The 17546-nt window shown below is 42.4% G+C and overlaps 1 protein-coding gene across 5 annotated transcripts in view; it reads left to right on the top strand.

The window, feature by feature from the left end:
* The window catches only part of DCLK1 (doublecortin like kinase 1), a 200260-nt gene that overhangs the window by 119106 nt on the left and 63608 nt on the right, over positions 1–17546 (top strand). For 4 of the 5 annotated variants that reach the window (XM_082221572.1, XM_082221571.1, XM_082221573.1 and 1 more), the window contains exons 5-6: positions 1115–1231; positions 8309–8403. In XM_082221572.1, the coding sequence (XP_082077698.1) occupies positions 1115–1231; positions 8309–8403 (212 nt within the window). Of the gene's footprint in view, positions 1–1114; positions 1232–7049; positions 7457–8308; positions 8404–17546 lie in introns of those variants that run through there. The other variant, XM_082221574.1, reaches the window with a different exon arrangement.

Raw genomic sequence — 17546 nt, 5'->3', positions numbered from 1 at the left:
TGTTTCCTTCTGCCTGTGATAAATTCTGTGTGCTTTGCTGTAAGCTGCAGTTCACCAGAGAATTATGTAAGGGCAACAAACCTGTTTCACTTTTCTTCAAGCCACTCATCTGCACTGATTTGCAGATAGGAGCCTGCATCATCTTATGTGGCCTAAACACTTCCTCAAAAATCAGAACTGACTGCTGGGAATTGTAGCTCTCTGAGTGGAAGAGGGGTCTCCTAACAACTCTCAGCACCTTTAACAAACCACAGTTCCAGGAATTCTTTGGGGGAATGCATGACTGTTTTAAGCGGCATCATAGGGAAATGATTAATTTTCTTCATGAGCATAAATCACTCCATGAATGAGCAAAGCCAACAGGTATAGTGTCAGCCGATGTTAGGGTAATGGCCCAGTGCCGACTATATAAGTGATGAAGGCATGCCAGCTCATCTGTCTGGGGTCTTGTGCTGTGTGTGTCGGGGTCAGTCTTGTGAAGTGAGTGAGTCTGTCTGTGTTCCATCTTGAATTGCCAGAACAACAGAGATACTTTGTACTTGCATGTTTATATCTGCAAAAGTCTACACGTTGGATATAACAATATCAGGAACTGTTTTATTGAGCCTTATCTTCTGCAGCAGTAAACTATTTTGGACCCTATGCTGCCTCTGTGTAGTGACTGGAACTGGGGACAACTTCCACTGTATGGGTATCTCACCTCAGATTCCCAACATTATCTAGGTATGACAGACATTTAGTATCATCCACTGACACAAGATTACAATGCAGAGTGTTGGCGATGGGGGAGTATATTTTAAAAGCAAGCTGCACCTTGATATGATGTACAAGTGGTCATTGTTTAACATGGGTAGCCATCGTGTTGTCCTCCAGTAGTTGCTGGACTACAACTCCTATCAGACCCAGCCAATATAGCCAGTGTTCAGGAATGAAGGGAGTTGGAGTCTAGGAACATGTGGAGGTCACCCTGTTGTCTATTCTTGATTTAACAGTTAATTTTCCACTGGAGACTAGGATACTTGTGTATATTTCTTTATGGAGGAATTTAAAGGCAAATAAGCATGCACATTCTGTCCACAATTTGCTAACTGAATGGTGTTTCTTTGTCTTTCAGAATGTCGGGTAGTGAAATCCACTTCCTATACCAAAATAGCTTCAACACCACGTAGGAGCACTACCAAGAGTCCTGGTCCGTCTAGACGCAGCAAATCTCCAGCATCCACCAGCTCAGGTAAAGGAGTCTATGTAACTTTACATAAATACACTATTGAAGGCAAACTTTCAAGGGCCTGCTTAGCATAGTTGCTCCAGGCTTCATAAACTGTGGTTCATAAAGCTGGGAATTGGCGGTGCTCCTTCTCACCTTGAGCACCGCTTCATTTCTGGGTTGTATTAAACCACAGTTCCCTGTTACATCTGAAGTGGGGAACTCGGATTTAACTTATATTAAAAACTGGAATAATGTAAGTTAAAATATCAGAATCAGAATTCAGAATTATTCACTTGTAATAAATTATTTTGGTTATGTACTTCTGAATTGTTTTTATATTGGTTGTTTGTATTTATCCGCATTTAACTAGAGTTCCCTGGTTTTGGAAGCACTTGGTCCTGATGCCCATTGCTGGCTATGTAGGCCATAAAACATCACTCAAACCAGGCCAGTGTCTCTGATTTTGTTAACATATGACTGGTTTTGGTGTGGGAAGGTAATTTCCTTGCATATTCAGAATATTACATAGTATAATATATTTTTGTTGCTGCTGTACGGACTGTCATTTCTGTTGTGTAATTGTTTTCTGGGCTTGTTACAATTATGGTTGTTTACCTGTCACTCTTATGCACTGACCGGAAGCTGGACCAAATGGGCCACTAGCATGATCCGTCAAGCTTTTCTTATGGTCTTATAAATCTGATTATTGCCCATACCAGTTTTAAAACTGTGTGTAACCATGAAAACAGAAATGAACAAAATATACATCTTCATAGAACTGGCACTCCTTGCATTTAAGTTGTGGTTATTCTTTTAAAAGCATACATTTCTTTTCAGGCCATCCTAAAACACATTTCTCAAAACACAGGTCTAGAAGGAAAAAAAGCCCTCTGTTTCCCCCATTTTCTCTTTATACACTGCTTGTATATAGGTTGGGACAGTGAGTTAACTGTGCACCATTGCCTTAAGATCAACTTCCCATTCAGACTCTTCCCTTAGCCTGGTATAAGTCTTCCTGCAGGTGGGGCACCATTGCCATTCTAAGAGAACAAGGGAGAAGTTCATGGTGAGCTCCGGCACCTATTTTTCTATTTATTTTTTTTTAAAGGCACTAGGTAGAGTCAAATTCATTAGTCAAGGTTCAATAGGCTGCAGTTCCTTGGGAAGCTGAGCGATTAACTTGACTACAGTTTTGTTGCCAAATGGTCTACAAATCACAAGCTTTCCACACCTTCCTTGTATATTTAAATAGGCTGAGGTATAGTCCCCTGACACTTGATACAATATTTGTAGCTGTCCTAGAGATGTCAAGATTAATTTTCACCACTGCTGTTTTTGGACATTTTCACGTCAGTCAAAACTGAACCATGTCAAAATCTGAACTGTGTCTAGAGGACATAATTAATTGTGTGATATATAAATACCATAAATAAACGGTGTACTCTTCTCTCCCTGCTGGCTCTGGACTAGAGACCATTTTTAATGATATAAAGAGGGAGGGGATATATGAAAGAAATTCTGTGCAAAGCAACTGCTTTGTGTGATAGCTCCATGGTATCCAAATGGATTTATTTTTAAATGGTATCCTGCATGGTCTTAAAAGTAATCACTGTGAAATATTTATTACAGTATATAACAACATATAGCCATTAGTTTATATGATTGCAAGATGTGAGTTGTCATGGAATACCTTGAACTGATTGCAATAGTTTTCATATTTTGAATGTGGGTGGATGATTAAATTTAAATATGGCTAAATTTAAATATGGCTAAGTGTATAGCTTTGACCAAACTGTGGGAGGCAGTGGAAGACAGGAGTTCCTGGCATGCTCTGGTCCATGGGGTCACGAAGAGTCAGAGACGACTAAACGACTAAACAACAACAACAAGTGTATGGCATAGATTTTAAACAGGGTTATAAAACTATTATTAGTTTGCTCAGTTGATTTCCTTCTGCTGCAGTGGAATGGCTGATCTGTAATCGCCAGCTGTTTCTCCTGATAGTGGTTTGTTTCCACCAGTTTCCACATTCTGTCCTTGATCCCATAAAAAATCATCATAGCCAAGTCCCAGCGAAACCAATGACATAAACTAATCAATTCCGGTGCTTTTAATTGAATTTTGTCATGAGCTGTACCTGGACCCATATCTTTTTTGCACTATGGTATTGTGCCTTTGCTAGTGAAGGGATTACCCCTCATTGAGTGGGATAAAGTTAAATAAAGTACAGTTTTGTTTCCAGTTGTGCCTCAGCTTTAATTTATACCCAGAACTGGAAAGAAGTTGCTTCAGGAACCCTAACATCAAGAATCCTCACTGCAGATTCATGGTATATGCTACCACTCATAAAGAATCCATGAATTCACATCTGAATTATACAGGGAATGATCAAGCCTGTATCTCCTCAGCATCAGTCAGGTTGCCCACTCCCATCTCTACTGAGGGAGTTTGTCAGATACCTGTCCCCCAAGAAGAGACCGTTATTCAGTGGAAGAATGCATGCTTTGCAGTTCTAGGCATTATCACCACCACCATCTCCTTTGCCCTTTAACTATCTGTGGCCTTTTAGAAGTGGCCAGGATGTTTTTAATATATTCCCTATCCCCTTGGTTTAAATGTACCTATGCGGGTTTTGTTTGGTTAGTTCGTTGAAAGTCATTCTGGGTTAAAAGTGACAACAAATTTAATAAATAATAATATCCAGTTAAAAGGGTGGCTTAGCAGGCGATGGTGAACACCTTTTCTAAGACTTATGAGGGCAACTGCCAGTGACAGTAAACAATACTGCATTAGATGAGTATTTAGTCTGATCTGCGACAGAGGAAGCTTCCTGGCTGAGTCAGACCAGTGTGTCCATCTAGCTCATCATACATTCTCTACTTTGTACCAACCCCTGGCTATGGAGACGTCTCAGGTTCCCCAATTTTTATATGGATCTGAGCCCAGATATTAGCCTTCTAAAATCAGAGGCACTTTACGGTTGGGGACCATTCAAACATTCATCTTCCACCATCACCCGTATTCTAAGATGGTACATTCCCATAACCTAGTGGTGGACCTTGGGGGGTCTCAGATTTCAATGGCACCCTGTGCAATGCCAAAGTTCAGAGCCCCCCCCCCTTCTCACGCTCCATTCTAAAGCATAGTTGTGGCATCTCCTGTGGTGCCCCCGAGGCTCAGAGCACAGTGTGACCAAACCATTCACACACCCTTAAATCTGCCTATGCATAACCTGTCTGCCATGTTACAAAATCTGGTGTCTAGATTGGTCCTGATCAGCTCAGAACATAGACTTAGCTGTGAGCTACACAAGCTGTCTTGTGGTTCTTTTGCTGTAACAGCACACAAAACAAAACATGTTGCAGAATACTCTTGGCATCCATAGCTAGGTTCAAGGATGTCGTCTGTGTCATTTAAGGTAATGGTTGTTGTGCAAAATAAAAAAATTCATTCCAGTAGCACCTTAGAGACTGAAATAGAAGTCACCAGACCCTTATATATAGTGAGAGGGTGGGGAGGGGTGTTACTCAGAAGGGTGGTGGGAATGGGTGATTGGCTGATAAGTGTGGTAAACACTTGTTGTGCACTTCGCTTTCATTATTATACTTTTTAAAAAAACAATTCTTGGATTATTATTATTATTATTTTGCTTAAACACATTTCACTTTATTCCCCTTGGCATCTTGCCCCCCCCCACCTTTTGTCTCTATTGTGTCTGGCAACCCATTTTAGTAAATAAGCAACAACAACTGAACAGGCATGTTTTAGCAGAAGTACAAAATGTTCTCCCCTCTAACTAGCAGTTGTTAAAAAGCAATATAATTTTAGTACAATGTGCTGCCTCTGCTTTTTTCTAAGAAAACTGGCAGATTATCCTAGAAAATAAATATGTGCTTTTAAATATGTATTGTTGGGCCCTGCTGTGGAGGTTGAGGTGTCACTGTTTTAGAGCCATAGATTCCAACTTAGTGTGTTGTGACAGAAATGGTTACAACTTTAAATTAAAACCCTACAATACAAGGAAATTTAGTAAGCAGACTGTCATGTCCCTATATTCTCCACTTAGGTTGCTCTTTGGTCTGAAAATGTCAGAGACCCAGAATGAGCATAAATCAATACAAAGGTTTTTATTTTGGCTTTAAGTATTTACTGTCATCCTCAGTGAGTAAGACTTCAACATAACTGGTAAGGCAAGCAAGAAGGCTTTGTCTCCTGGCTAGTAACTACCTATCCCAAATAACTGCATTGAGAAGTCAGTGTGGATATGTGGCCTCAGGTGCACCCCAAGGCAGCCTTCATATCGTGAAATTCTGGCTTGGATTGTTGGGAGTTGTAGTCCATAACATCTAGGGGCACCAGGCTGGGGAAAGTGTACTGCCAACAAATTCAGTTCCAACAAATGCCACTTTCTCTACACTTCTCTTTGCCTGCAGTTTGGAAACTGGAGTGGCAATCAGTATCTGACAGTGGAGTAGTCGGTGGGGTGTTTTGCCTGAAGGCTGACTATTGCTGATGCCTGCTTCCAACACACACACACACACACACACACACACACACCTTTTAATCTAAGTGGAATATCTGTGAAGGAAACTGAATGCAAAAACATTAGAATGCAAAATCTGTGTGCATTTTGCACCTACAAACTGCTATGGAACTACAAGGTTCTGTAGGATGCAGTGCTAAAATACTTCTCGGAAAAGACATGTACTAGATCTAAGTTGTCTCAGAGCACCACTGAGAGTGTTGGCATTACCTAATAAATATGGCTTTCCTTAGCATACAGGTCCTTGAAAACTGGAGATGAGGGACTGGTCTCTGTGCTAGTTTTCCTGATGGAATGATGACCATAAAACTCGTTTTCCAATACCTCTTTCCATCAGTTTTTAGTAAAGTGGTGATATCAGGCTGAGTGAGAAAGCAGGGGAATCCACCATATAATCTGGAGTGTACTACATGGGTGCCTTTAGTTCACCTAGCCCCAAACTGTTATTTGGTGGCGCTCTCTGGGCACTAAGATGTTTCCCAGTCTTGCTACCTGAGAATATTTGAAACTGGAGATGATGGAGAAAGAACCTGTAATAGTATGAATTGGTCTTATGTTGCACCCTGGGTAGCATGATACTGTAACTGTCTTCAAAGGCATATTGTAGTCTCATTCAGGATCCTCAAAGGAATGTTAGAGGTTTTCTATGTGTGACATGTATGTGTGGCACCAGATGAACTTAAAGAAAGAGAAATTATGTACAAGCCCAGGATGTTTATAATCTTGGTAGTAATGTTTTGCTGGCTGGAATGCTTCTATCTTTCATCCTTTACTAGACTAGCCTGCCTCTTAAAAATCCACGTGTAGGTGTACTCCTCCACTCCATTTAATACCACTGATGAATGAGTGCTGATTCACAATCCTTTGTCCTTGGCATCCATTCACTCAAAATCCTGTTTTCATGCTTGTGAAAAACAAGAGACTTCCCAAAGCACAGGTTAAACCTTTCCTCATCATTCTAGCTGACACTGTCTGTTAACTACATGCCTTTCCCACACCACAGCCAATGCATGGGAAGAAATAGGCTTTCAAGGATGAGCGCTAACATATAGCAGAATTTGTAACCATTAGTTACCATGCCAATCCCTTTTCTTGTCTCAGCTGAAGAAATAATGTATCACGCACTAGCATCTCGGGACCGGTGTTTATCACTCTGAATATATGGCAGGTGGGGGCGGGAACGCCTTCTCCACCCCACAAACCTCTAAAAATCCAGTTTTCTCTGATGGGTTTAGCAGTTGCGAGACTGCCAGTCAGCTGTGGCTTTGCAAGAGTTATTGTCATTGTGATTTTCGCATGAGTCATTTAGTATATTGCCCCCAAAGGCACCTCATTATGATTCAGTGTACAGCATGTAAGATGGTTAAGGCTTTGGGGCTTCGCCGATCAGAGTGGGGGCTGCAGTTGCTCAGCATTCTGAAGTCGCGGCATTGTGCTTAATTGACACCTTTGATGTAGCCCCTAAGACAGCACCTGCACCTCCCACTGCTGCTCGGAAGACGTCAGCCTTACGCAGAAAAGGCTTCGGCTTATGAATCCTGCATCTCATTCAGCTCTCACTGTGAGCAGCTTGGCTATCCTTAACTAATCCCAGCGCTTCCCATTTCTGCTGCTGCTTGGGTGTAGTACAAAGGCAAACGTTTTCCTGCTTGGCATTATCTGATTAAACACTAAGTCTGTGTCCATGTTAGAACTCATAGAAGGTAAGTTAAATGCCTTATTACTATCCTGACATGTAAATATTAATACAAGGTGGAGAGTTCGGATGCCTGGTAGTTGCCGCTACCCACCCCCTTTCCTGTTGCTGATGAATATGGATTGTAACCTAGCAGTGGTGTGTCTGAGGAGACATTTTATTCCGTAGCATTTCTCTATCTATGTGATTTTTCCCTACATCGTTGGCATCCTTTGCTTAGGTGCTCTGTGCTGTGCCTTCTGTCTCTACCAGGTTTTTGCTCTTTGTTTTACAGCAGATTTTATGGAAATAGAAAAGGCTACTCGTAACAAGTGTTTCCCCCGTTTAAAAGAGCCATTCATATTTAGAGGAGAGTAACTGAGGTGTATTGGGCAACATTGTTAGAAATGGCAGAGCCCATAATGCTTGGGTCAAAGGTGCTATGTAGACACTTCTGCAAGGTAGTGACCTATCAGTACCAACACTGTTTTGATATTGTCTATAATATAGCAGTGATCTTAAATTTCTAATAGATTAAGAAACATATATAAAGCAAGGAGTGGAGGAGATTTTATGCAGGCAGCAGCAGGGTGGGGAAAGCATATGGCTCTGCATCTTTTTCCACAGTTGAGTACAATAATTTTAATTTCATCGGTGTTGAGGCCACACAATGAATACCAATTAGTTGATCACTCGTCTAAGCACAATGTAAGGCAGGCTAGTATTGAATCGTAATGTGGAGAGTGCTTGCTTGAGAGCTACTTTATTTAATGCTTATAATATAAGAAATAACTGGTTAATATGAATCATGTTTGTTGCACGTTGCCTAGTTTTTTGTTCCAACGATGCACATATCTAATCTATTTGTTTGTCCTTCTAGTTAATGGAACTCCTGGTAGCCAGCTTTCTACTCCCCGCTCTGGGAAGTCTCCAAGCCCTTCTCCCACCAGCCCAGGAAGCCTGCGGAAACAGAGGGTAAGGAAACTTGCGGTTATTAAGAGTGTCCAAGAGAATACCTTGATACTAAATAGCTTAATCTGTTGCAGTGGTTTTCAAACTTTATTCATTTAGGGATCTGCTGAGAAATCCCTTGGGATAGGGAATTCCCCACCCCAACCCAATGCTTTGCTTGGCCTTCTGCTCTGCCCTATTTCCATATCCCATCCTCTGGAAAATTTCGTTAATTGTCTCAGGACCTGATGTACTTGCTCATTTTGGAGCCTCCCATTTGTTCCCATTAATACTGTTCCCCCACCCTGCACTGATAAGCAGAAACAATTGTGTGCATTGAAACACTGGGTGCAATATTTTTGAGCATATGCTCTCATATGTATGAATGTTTGCCTAGAACTCTGAGAGTATTGTTTCAATTTGTACAATTGTTCATGTGCATAGCATAACAGTAAGAAAAAACAGTATTGTGGGGAAAATGGAAGGAACTGAAAGCTGGGGCAAGAGCTGTACATGTGTGGTTGTCTTTACAAGGTCTAGAAATCTAATCCAAAGTAATCGCAGATAACTGATGCATTGGTATCACAAACACACCCAAGACCTGGAACCTTAGAGAGAAAATTGGGGAGGTGAAATTTTGTAAGCATCCCAGGAACCCCTGCAGGTAGATCACAGATCCATGGGACATTGCAGAAAAACATGTTTCTGCAGTGCTCTGGCCAAATCTGTTGGGCCTCTCTGCTGTCCCACGTGAACTGAATTCAACCTGGAAAACACCCAACAGTTTCTTATAGCTGAATTTTGCAGGGTAATGAAGGACAATCTGTCTTTTGGGCGTTTGGCAGTCCATTACTCCTCCCCTGATAAGCTTAGAAGAAACTCCAGGGCTCTGGGATGACTGTTTGAAAACCACTGTTCTTACAGGTGTAGCATGCCTGGTCAAAATAGCTTGTCTACAGTTCTTGTTTAGAAGCTGTTGTATAAACTGGAACAACAGTTGAATTGAAACAACTGCCCTTCTTGGCATTTGTGAAAGAGCTCTCTCTAAGGAAATGTACTCCTTTTGTGATGTTACATTTTTAATGATATATTGCAAAGCGTTTCTCTGTTGAAAGAATAATGCCCTTTCCACCCTTCATTCAAAACAACGAACTCTATGGTGCAAAAAGAGACAAAAGTATGTCCCCCTCAAGCCAAGAGTAGTGAAGAATAATGAAAGAACAATTTATCAATGCACAAAAAGTATTTGAAAAAATACACCTGCACACTCTGGTTGCATTTGCACAACACACTAAACAATGGTTTAGCACACCATACCTGAAATGGAACAAGGCCAAGTGAGCCTTGGACTTACATGCTCTCCCCTTCCCTCACTTCCTTTCATCTGGTCAGGAGGAAAATTGGCAGCATCTCCCTTAAACTTGGTCTGTCTTTGCATACAAGGATGATATTCAGTGCTTGTTCTGCTCAGCGTAGATCCATTGATGTTCCTGGACACAACTAACTTGGGTTCATTAATTTCAAGGCATCTACTCTAAATAGGACTAAGCTGAATACTATCCTAAATCACTGATTCTTCTCAGATTCAAAATTAGCCATCCTCAAACCACAGGTTATGAAGCTGGCTTGTTTAACTTAACCATATGGAGTATAAACCACAATCTAACTTTCATACTCAATGAGAAGCCGAGTTCAAGAGAAACAAAGTTATTACTGTCAAAGCCAGTGGTTCCCAGTTGGGGGTCTGCTGAACGCACCCAGAGTGTCTGTGGCCTCATCCCTTGCCTGCCCCCAACTAATTTTTTTGTCATTTTTGCATGGTAATAATCACAAATTTATAGTCTTTTTTGTTTTTAGTATACCTAGAATCCTTTGCTTATTAGGGGCTACCCCACATTTTGTTCAAAAAATTGCTTGGCAGGGGTAACTACCATAGAGTTATCAAATATTTCAAAAGTAGGGGGTCCGTGGCTTGGCTTTTGAAAAATAGGGGGTCCTCAGGAATTAGCTAATTGGGAACCACTGGCCATAGCCCTTATCCTGGACACAAAGAAGAGGGAGAGCATTTGAGCCCAAGGTTTCCTTATACTCATTCCCGTGTTCATCATGAGAACATCACCATTATTAGACTTTAGAAGAATCTATTTAGTCTCCTATGTCAATGTGCATAAACCAATAATCATTCTGAAATAATTGTAGCAGTTATTTTCATGCTTGTAACATAGTAGTACAAAACACCTTTGATTATATTGATTATTATAGGGCAGGTCAAAGTTGTGGGCATCTCAACGATTGACGCTAATTAGTTGGAAGAGGTATCTTCTTTACTTCTCTGAAACCAAAAAAAAAGTCTTCCTTAAGACAGCACACTCATGTCTCTCATTTCTGTTTACTAATATGGTTAGGCCCATCATTTCTCTGTGTTTTGGCTGAACTAATTTAATAATCCAGGGCATGGTCTTGAAGGCACATGATGTAGAAATCTTGCTGAAGCTAAGTAGGATTGGGTCTGGTCAATATCTAGATGGGACATCACTTGGCAATGTTGTGTGGGTCAGCTTGAGCTCCCTAAACAAAAAGGTGAGAAATAAATGTAATAAATAGTTTAGCTTACAGGTTGGTTGTGAGAGAATGATATAGCTATGATTAGTAACTGCTGGAGAAGGCATCAGGGTTTAATCAGGCACCTGTTGAGGCCTCTTCATCAGTAGGGGGCCTCAATTCCAGTCCTTGGAACCTCCTGAACATGTTCCTTGCCTGTCTTCTTGCTGCCTACTTACTTATCAATGTTGAACAAATATGCTGGGGGAGGAATAAGGAGCAGCAGCAGGATGTATCTTGTCTTTCCCCTCTGGGAAGTGATGTGAATTGGGCCAGGAGAAGAGGCAAGTGAATGGGCAGTGGCAGCTGTGGTGAGGATAAAGAAAATGGGCACCCTCAGATGAAAAAAACCACTAAGAGCTTGATACCAGCACTCAACTACAGTGTAGACTAGAGCAGGGGTCAGCAAACTTTTTCATCAGGGGGCCGGTCCACTGTCCCTCAGACCTTTTGGAGGGCTGGACTATATTGGGGGGGGGGATGAATGAATTCCTATGCCCCACAAATAACCCAGAGGTGCATTTTAAATAAAAGCACACATTCTACTCATGTAAAAACACGTTGATTCCCGGACCGTCCGCAGGCCGGATTTAGAAGGTGATTGGGCCAGATCTGGCCCCCGGGCTTTAGTTTGCCTACCCATGGACTAGAGGCAAGTGGGATCATAGAATCATAGAACCGTAGAGTTGGAAAGGGACCAAGAGGGTCATCCAGTCCAACCCCTTGCCATAGGAGCCAACTCTTAGGAGCCGTGGGTCTGGGCCTGCACAAAGTTGATGAGCATTCCCATTCAAATGGGTATGTGTGCACTGTGTCATGGGATCGATTATGTGGGGCAGGGCTTATCTGGGCCCCCACAATATTTTATTCAAGTTGACACCCATGCGCTTTGCAATGCAGAATTTGCTAATTTTAACTATTGTTTAGGGAACCATGGTTTCATGTTGCTTTGCTTCCCTAACAATAGTTAAGTCTAACCACAACTTGTCCACAATCAAACCTAATGCTAAACTGGTTGATTAAAAAACAGTTTAAGGACAGACAAAAGGCAATACATAGCACATAATTAAAGAATGGAATTTTTCACTACCAGGAGGTAGTAATGGCCACCAACTTGGATAGATTTAAAGGAAGGTAAGATAGATTCATAGAGGATAATTCATGGAGGCTACTAGTCATAATGGCTATATCACCTTGAGCCTCTGAATTAGCAACTGCCGGGAATCACAAAAGTCATGTGCTGTTGATCTCATGTCCTGCATGTAGACCTCTAAAAGGAGAACAGAATGTGAGAACAGAATGCTAGGTTAGATAAGCTTTTGGTTGGATCCAGCAAGCCGCCTCTTATGTTCTTATCTCCACCTCATTGGGATGCCAAGAGGAGGAGAGGAGAGGAGTGGAGCTGATGTCTGTGGCTGATTCACACATCACTAAGCCATTACATCTGAATGAGGCCATAATCTTATAGACTTCAGTGTTTGCAATCATAGTTTGTGGCTTTTCAGTCAGGGAACTGGCTTCAACTTATCTCCTAGACTCTAGCTTTTCATGAAGTACTTAATAAATTTACCATGATTTTGAGGGGAATGATACAGTTAGTATAATAATTATGTTGTTCCTTTTAGACCTGCCTCTTCAACATGTTTATATTTGATGCACTCCTTCCTTCAAAGAAGATGGAAGGTGCTGTCACTCTAAAATTAAAGACAATTACTGATTAATTAGCTATTCGTGAACGGGAGGGGTAAATCTCTTTGCAGTATCTTTGGACCAGCTCATAAATGGAAGCACTCTTTTATCTCTTTCTTCTCTGTACAGTCTGGGGAGCGTAAAGAAACATCAGAGTGAATCAGAGAGAATGAATCAGAATGAGTTCAATAAAGTACCATTATAAAAGCAGAAATGACTTCAACTAACTTTTTGTTCTTTCCCCCATCTGCTCACATGAACATTTTGTGATAGTGTGGTGTTTTTTTAACCGCCTTCCTTAAATTTGAACTGGCCTTTTTGGCTTCAGGACATGGATGGTGGAACTCTTTGATACATTTGGCGGCTGGGTAGATAGGTGGAGGTAAATCTGAAACTTCTTGTCATAAACATTTATCCTTTCTATCTCCCTTTCTATATCCCTTTCAGTCCCAAAGAGCATGATCTCGTAGTCCTCATTCAATACTGAAACTAAACCTAAGTATGAGTAGCTGAACTTAACACAAAGTTATACACTTTTAAACTTTTCTTTCTTCACGCCTTCTGCCCCCCCCCTTTGTGTTGAATTTTAGGTGGCATGGTCTTCAGAGCAGGATCTTGTCTTTTTGTTCTTACTTTGTAAAGCACTTTCATCATTAATGGCATAATTATTGTTAGAATGAATTAAGCCTGCTTATATCCTCACAGATCTATAGTTCTTTTCACTTTTTGTGGTGGAAATGAGGTGCCGGTAGTTATATATTGACAAAAATGTCATGGGTGCAAATACAAAATGGCTGCCATGGGCAGCAAAAAAAAAAAAGAAAAGAAAAGAGGTGGCCAGTGAGTACCATCCATAACCAAAACAAAAGCACCTACATCCCCACACTGGTTTTATTCCTATAAATGATATCCATGTCTGATTGGCCTAAGGAAAGGATAACTAGTTAAATTTTAGAGAACTCTCTCTTTTCCTATGAACTTCCAGAAGGGCTGCTTGATATAATTCAGGCACATTGATTTGCCCTTTTATTGCATGAGACTCTCAGCCTAATTTCACGTGAGCGGCAAGGAGGGGGAAATGGGGAAAGGTGGTATCAGAAAGAGTGACAGAAAAGTGGGTGCCTGCCAACTTTTGGCTCTGGCCCTGTCCAGAGCTAGCTGACTACACCTGGGGGAATGTGGTCCTTGACAGAATAAAGTATCCCCACCCTGTTTTACTGGATGGATCTCTTTTATTGATGTGACCTCCAGGCACCTAATAAAATGCTGTTAACAATAGAGATCTTTAGATAAGTGCACATCAATGATGCACCTATTTTAAACCATTTAATGTAGGCAATAGTACCAGAGCAGATACAAACTTGGCACACATTTCTATCTCTCTTCAAATGACAATTCAGTGTGCATCAATATAATTTAAGGAGATCGCTCCCAGTGCATCTGATCTCTGGTGTCCAAACATTGATCTTGAACAGAGCTTGTGTTTATGCAGGTTGTATGTATGTCAGCTCTGTTCAGAAGGCATGGTCAGTGTGAAGGGCTGGGGCTTGTAAGTGCAATTCCACTCTCCCTGCCGCCCACTGATGTTATACTGTTGTCATCTGAACACAGCTTTTGTTTTTCTGATGAAGCACTGGGTGTGGTGGTATTGGATTGGGCCCTTGGTACTTTGTGTGTGTGGCTAATATGAATGTATTGTAACAATGAATAAAATACAACTCAATGTATGAGGCATTAGCAACAATTTGAAATTATTTTTTAAAGATTTGTAATATTCCATTGTCAGCATACTTGCCTTCCATTCTTTTTTCATTCTGTTTCATTCTGTCATCCTTTATTAAGCATTACAGTAAAATTCTTTAGGCATGAGATCTGCTCTAGAAGAGTGCAGGGCAATAAAAACACCAGTGTCAGTGAAGTTAACTCTTCATTCAAGAAACCAAAACTGTGCAGGCCTAGTGATCACAGCAGTTCTTCCCAGTATGCCTTGTCCCAACGAGGCAGTTGCAAGGACTGAAGGTCCTTGCCTTCCCACAGGTCTCTAAGGCTCCTCCCCTGGGTCCTTCCCCAGCAGCCTAATCATTGCTCTTCATTTCTCTGTGTGTTTAGGGAGACTGGGGGGAGGGGAACAGGTCGCAGCAGGAGGGGGAGGCTCCCCGGTTTCTTCAACAGCCTGCCTCATCATTGCCTCCTGCCTCCCCTCCTCTCCAGCATCCTCTTCTGCCTCTGAGCCTGGACTGTTCTCTGTCCCAGCCTCTTCCTGCTCACTAAACCCTGTTGCCTTTTTAGCTTCCTCCTCCCTGTCTGCTCCCTCATCTCCCTCTGACCTAGGGTTCAGGAAGTGCTTGCTAGTAAATGAAGTTTGCAGTGATTTGTAGGTGAGGCACTTGACATCGTGGGATCACTTGACCTCATCACCATGGCAGCAAGCCACAGCAGTTCAGCTTCTTCCTGTACTACAAGGTAACATGAGAAGCTCATGTGGTGGCTTCTTGGTGCTGATGTCTGGAAGAGCTGTGGTGAGGACAACTCCTTCTGCTTGGTCTGGGCTTGCATTATGTTAATTCAGTGAATCAGGAAGGAGATGGCTCCAGCACAACTAGATTTAAGAACCTATTCTAAGTATATTATGAACTGGTGGTTGGACCAGCTTCAAGAGGGATCTGGGGCCTATATATAGCTTGGATGTCCATGAATTCCTCCAATTTAAGATGACCCTGAGTACAGATGGAGTGCAGATAACAATGGAGTACTGTTACTGTCTTGTGCAGCCTCCATTATCATCTCCTCTGTTGTTGTCTAAATTCCACTCCAAAGCTCAGTCTTAAAATAAATTAAGTTTACTTGCACCTGCTGTGTAGAGAAACAATCCCTTCCAGATAAGTTATTTGTGTGGTATCAACTTATGGCACAGAAGTTAAATAGTTTGAAGTGTGGGGCAGTGCAACAGGGTGCCAAGTTATTTATTAAGATAAATTTAAAGGTAAAGGGACCCCTGACCATTAGGTCCAGTCGTGGCCGACTCTGAGGTAATGCCGCTCATCTCGCTTTATTGGCTGAGGGAGCCGGTGTACAGCTTCCGGGTCATGTGGCCAGCATGACTAAGCTGCTTCTGGCAAACCAGAGCAGCGCACAGAAACGCCGTTTACCTTCCCGCCGGAGCAGTACCTATTTATCTACTTGCACTTTGATGTGCTTTCGAACTGCTAGGTTGACAGGAGCAGGGACCGAGCAATGGGAGCTCATCCCGTCACAGGGATTCGAACCACTGACCTTCTGATTGGCAAGTCCTAGGCTCTGTGGTTTAACCCACAGCGCCACCCGCATCCCTAAGACAAATTTATAGACTGTTTAATCGGGGAAAATGCTGAGTGGGATGCAGGTGGCACTATGGGATGCGGGTGGCGCTGTGGGTTAAACCACAGAGCCTAGGACTTGCTCTCCGATAAGTTGCTATGTGAGCTTGAGCATTAGATGCTCCCACACTATAACATAAAGTTCTCTGAGCGGCTTACATTCAATAATAAATGTATAAAGTTAGGCTCACAAAGCCAAACAGCAGAAAGGCTGAGGAAGTTATAAAAGAGATTCCTGAGGAAAATTTTCAGCTGTTACACCAAAATATTTCCCCTCTCCAGTATTTGTTGCCGGAACAATCAAAACGATATAAGTCTTTGGGACATAGGGAAGAATATGACAAGATGACAAGATTACAGGACTTGTCCACATCCCCCTGGGATTTATTACCTTAGCTCTTTCCTCTGGTTGTCTAAAGCTTTCTTCATGTTGATGTCATGAGGCAGCGCCTTCAGCTTATTTCATGATTTGGCCTTTTATTCTCCGTTATCTTGTATGGAGTTTCTTTTGTCCTCTATTTCCCCTTCCCATATCTGCTTCTTTAATCACCTGTGGCAGTTTGCAGTAGAATTTTATGGATGATAGTTTTAAAACATTGTCTGGAGAGTTGGTGCAGGATAAAAAAATTAAGATATCAAATGATGAAAGGGTGTGAGAGGAAAATAGGAAAGAAAGTGAAAGAAGATAAGCACATACCTTTTCCTTGGTAAGTTGTTAGTCATTCCTTTATATATCTCCCAGGGATAGCCAATGTGGTGCTCTCTCAGAGGCAGAAGGGGGGCAGAAGGACCGTGGCCCCGGGCACACAGTTTTGAGGGGGCACAGCAAGGTGCCCCCAACAAGCTCCCTTATTTAGGCCAGAGCTGCAGGGAGGTACACTGTGCTCAGCCCAGACTTTTGGGGCTGGGGTGGCAGCAGCTCCTTCTCTTCCTGGCCATTGAAGGGACGCCCACATGCCAGCCAAGTTGAAGGGGCAGGGGGAGGGTGTCACACGCACTAGGGAATTGTGGAAGCCACTTGCTTGGCATTGGCCCAGCACCAATTCCGGACCTGGAGGCGGAAGCTGCGGAGAGGAGGAGCTGCAGTAACAACATTACCGTGCCTCTCCTCCCCTGGGCTCTGGTGCATGAGTGATCTGCAGAGGCAGCTTCCTCGGTGATGGCCCAGACCTGCCAGGCTGCCCAGTCTACCAGGGCAGCACAAAACTTGCCCCATCCTGGGCACCAGCACACTGTGTTATGCCACTGTGCTCTCCAGTTGTTGTTGAACTCCAAATCCCTCAACCCCAGACACCATTGCTAGTAGGCAGGATTGATGGGAATTACAGCCCAGCAACATATTGGCTACCCCTGTATATAACCTCATCGATGAAGTCAGAATCAGTTTTATACCATTTTATATTTGTTGCTGTTTGTGATAATTCCATGTGTGCTTGTTTATTGTAAGACTGGCAATGTCCCCTAACAGGCCACCAGTGGAAACAGGATGTTTGACTTGGTGAGCCCTTTGTCTAAGGGAGC

The sequence above is a fragment of the Podarcis vaucheri genome (assembly GCF_965113315.1).
Source record: "Podarcis vaucheri genome assembly, chromosome: 4".
Lineage (NCBI taxonomy): Eukaryota > Metazoa > Chordata > Lepidosauria > Squamata > Lacertidae > Podarcis > Podarcis vaucheri.
The sequence above is the reverse complement of the archived record's forward strand: the minus strand, read 5'-3'. Positions and strand labels throughout refer to the sequence as shown.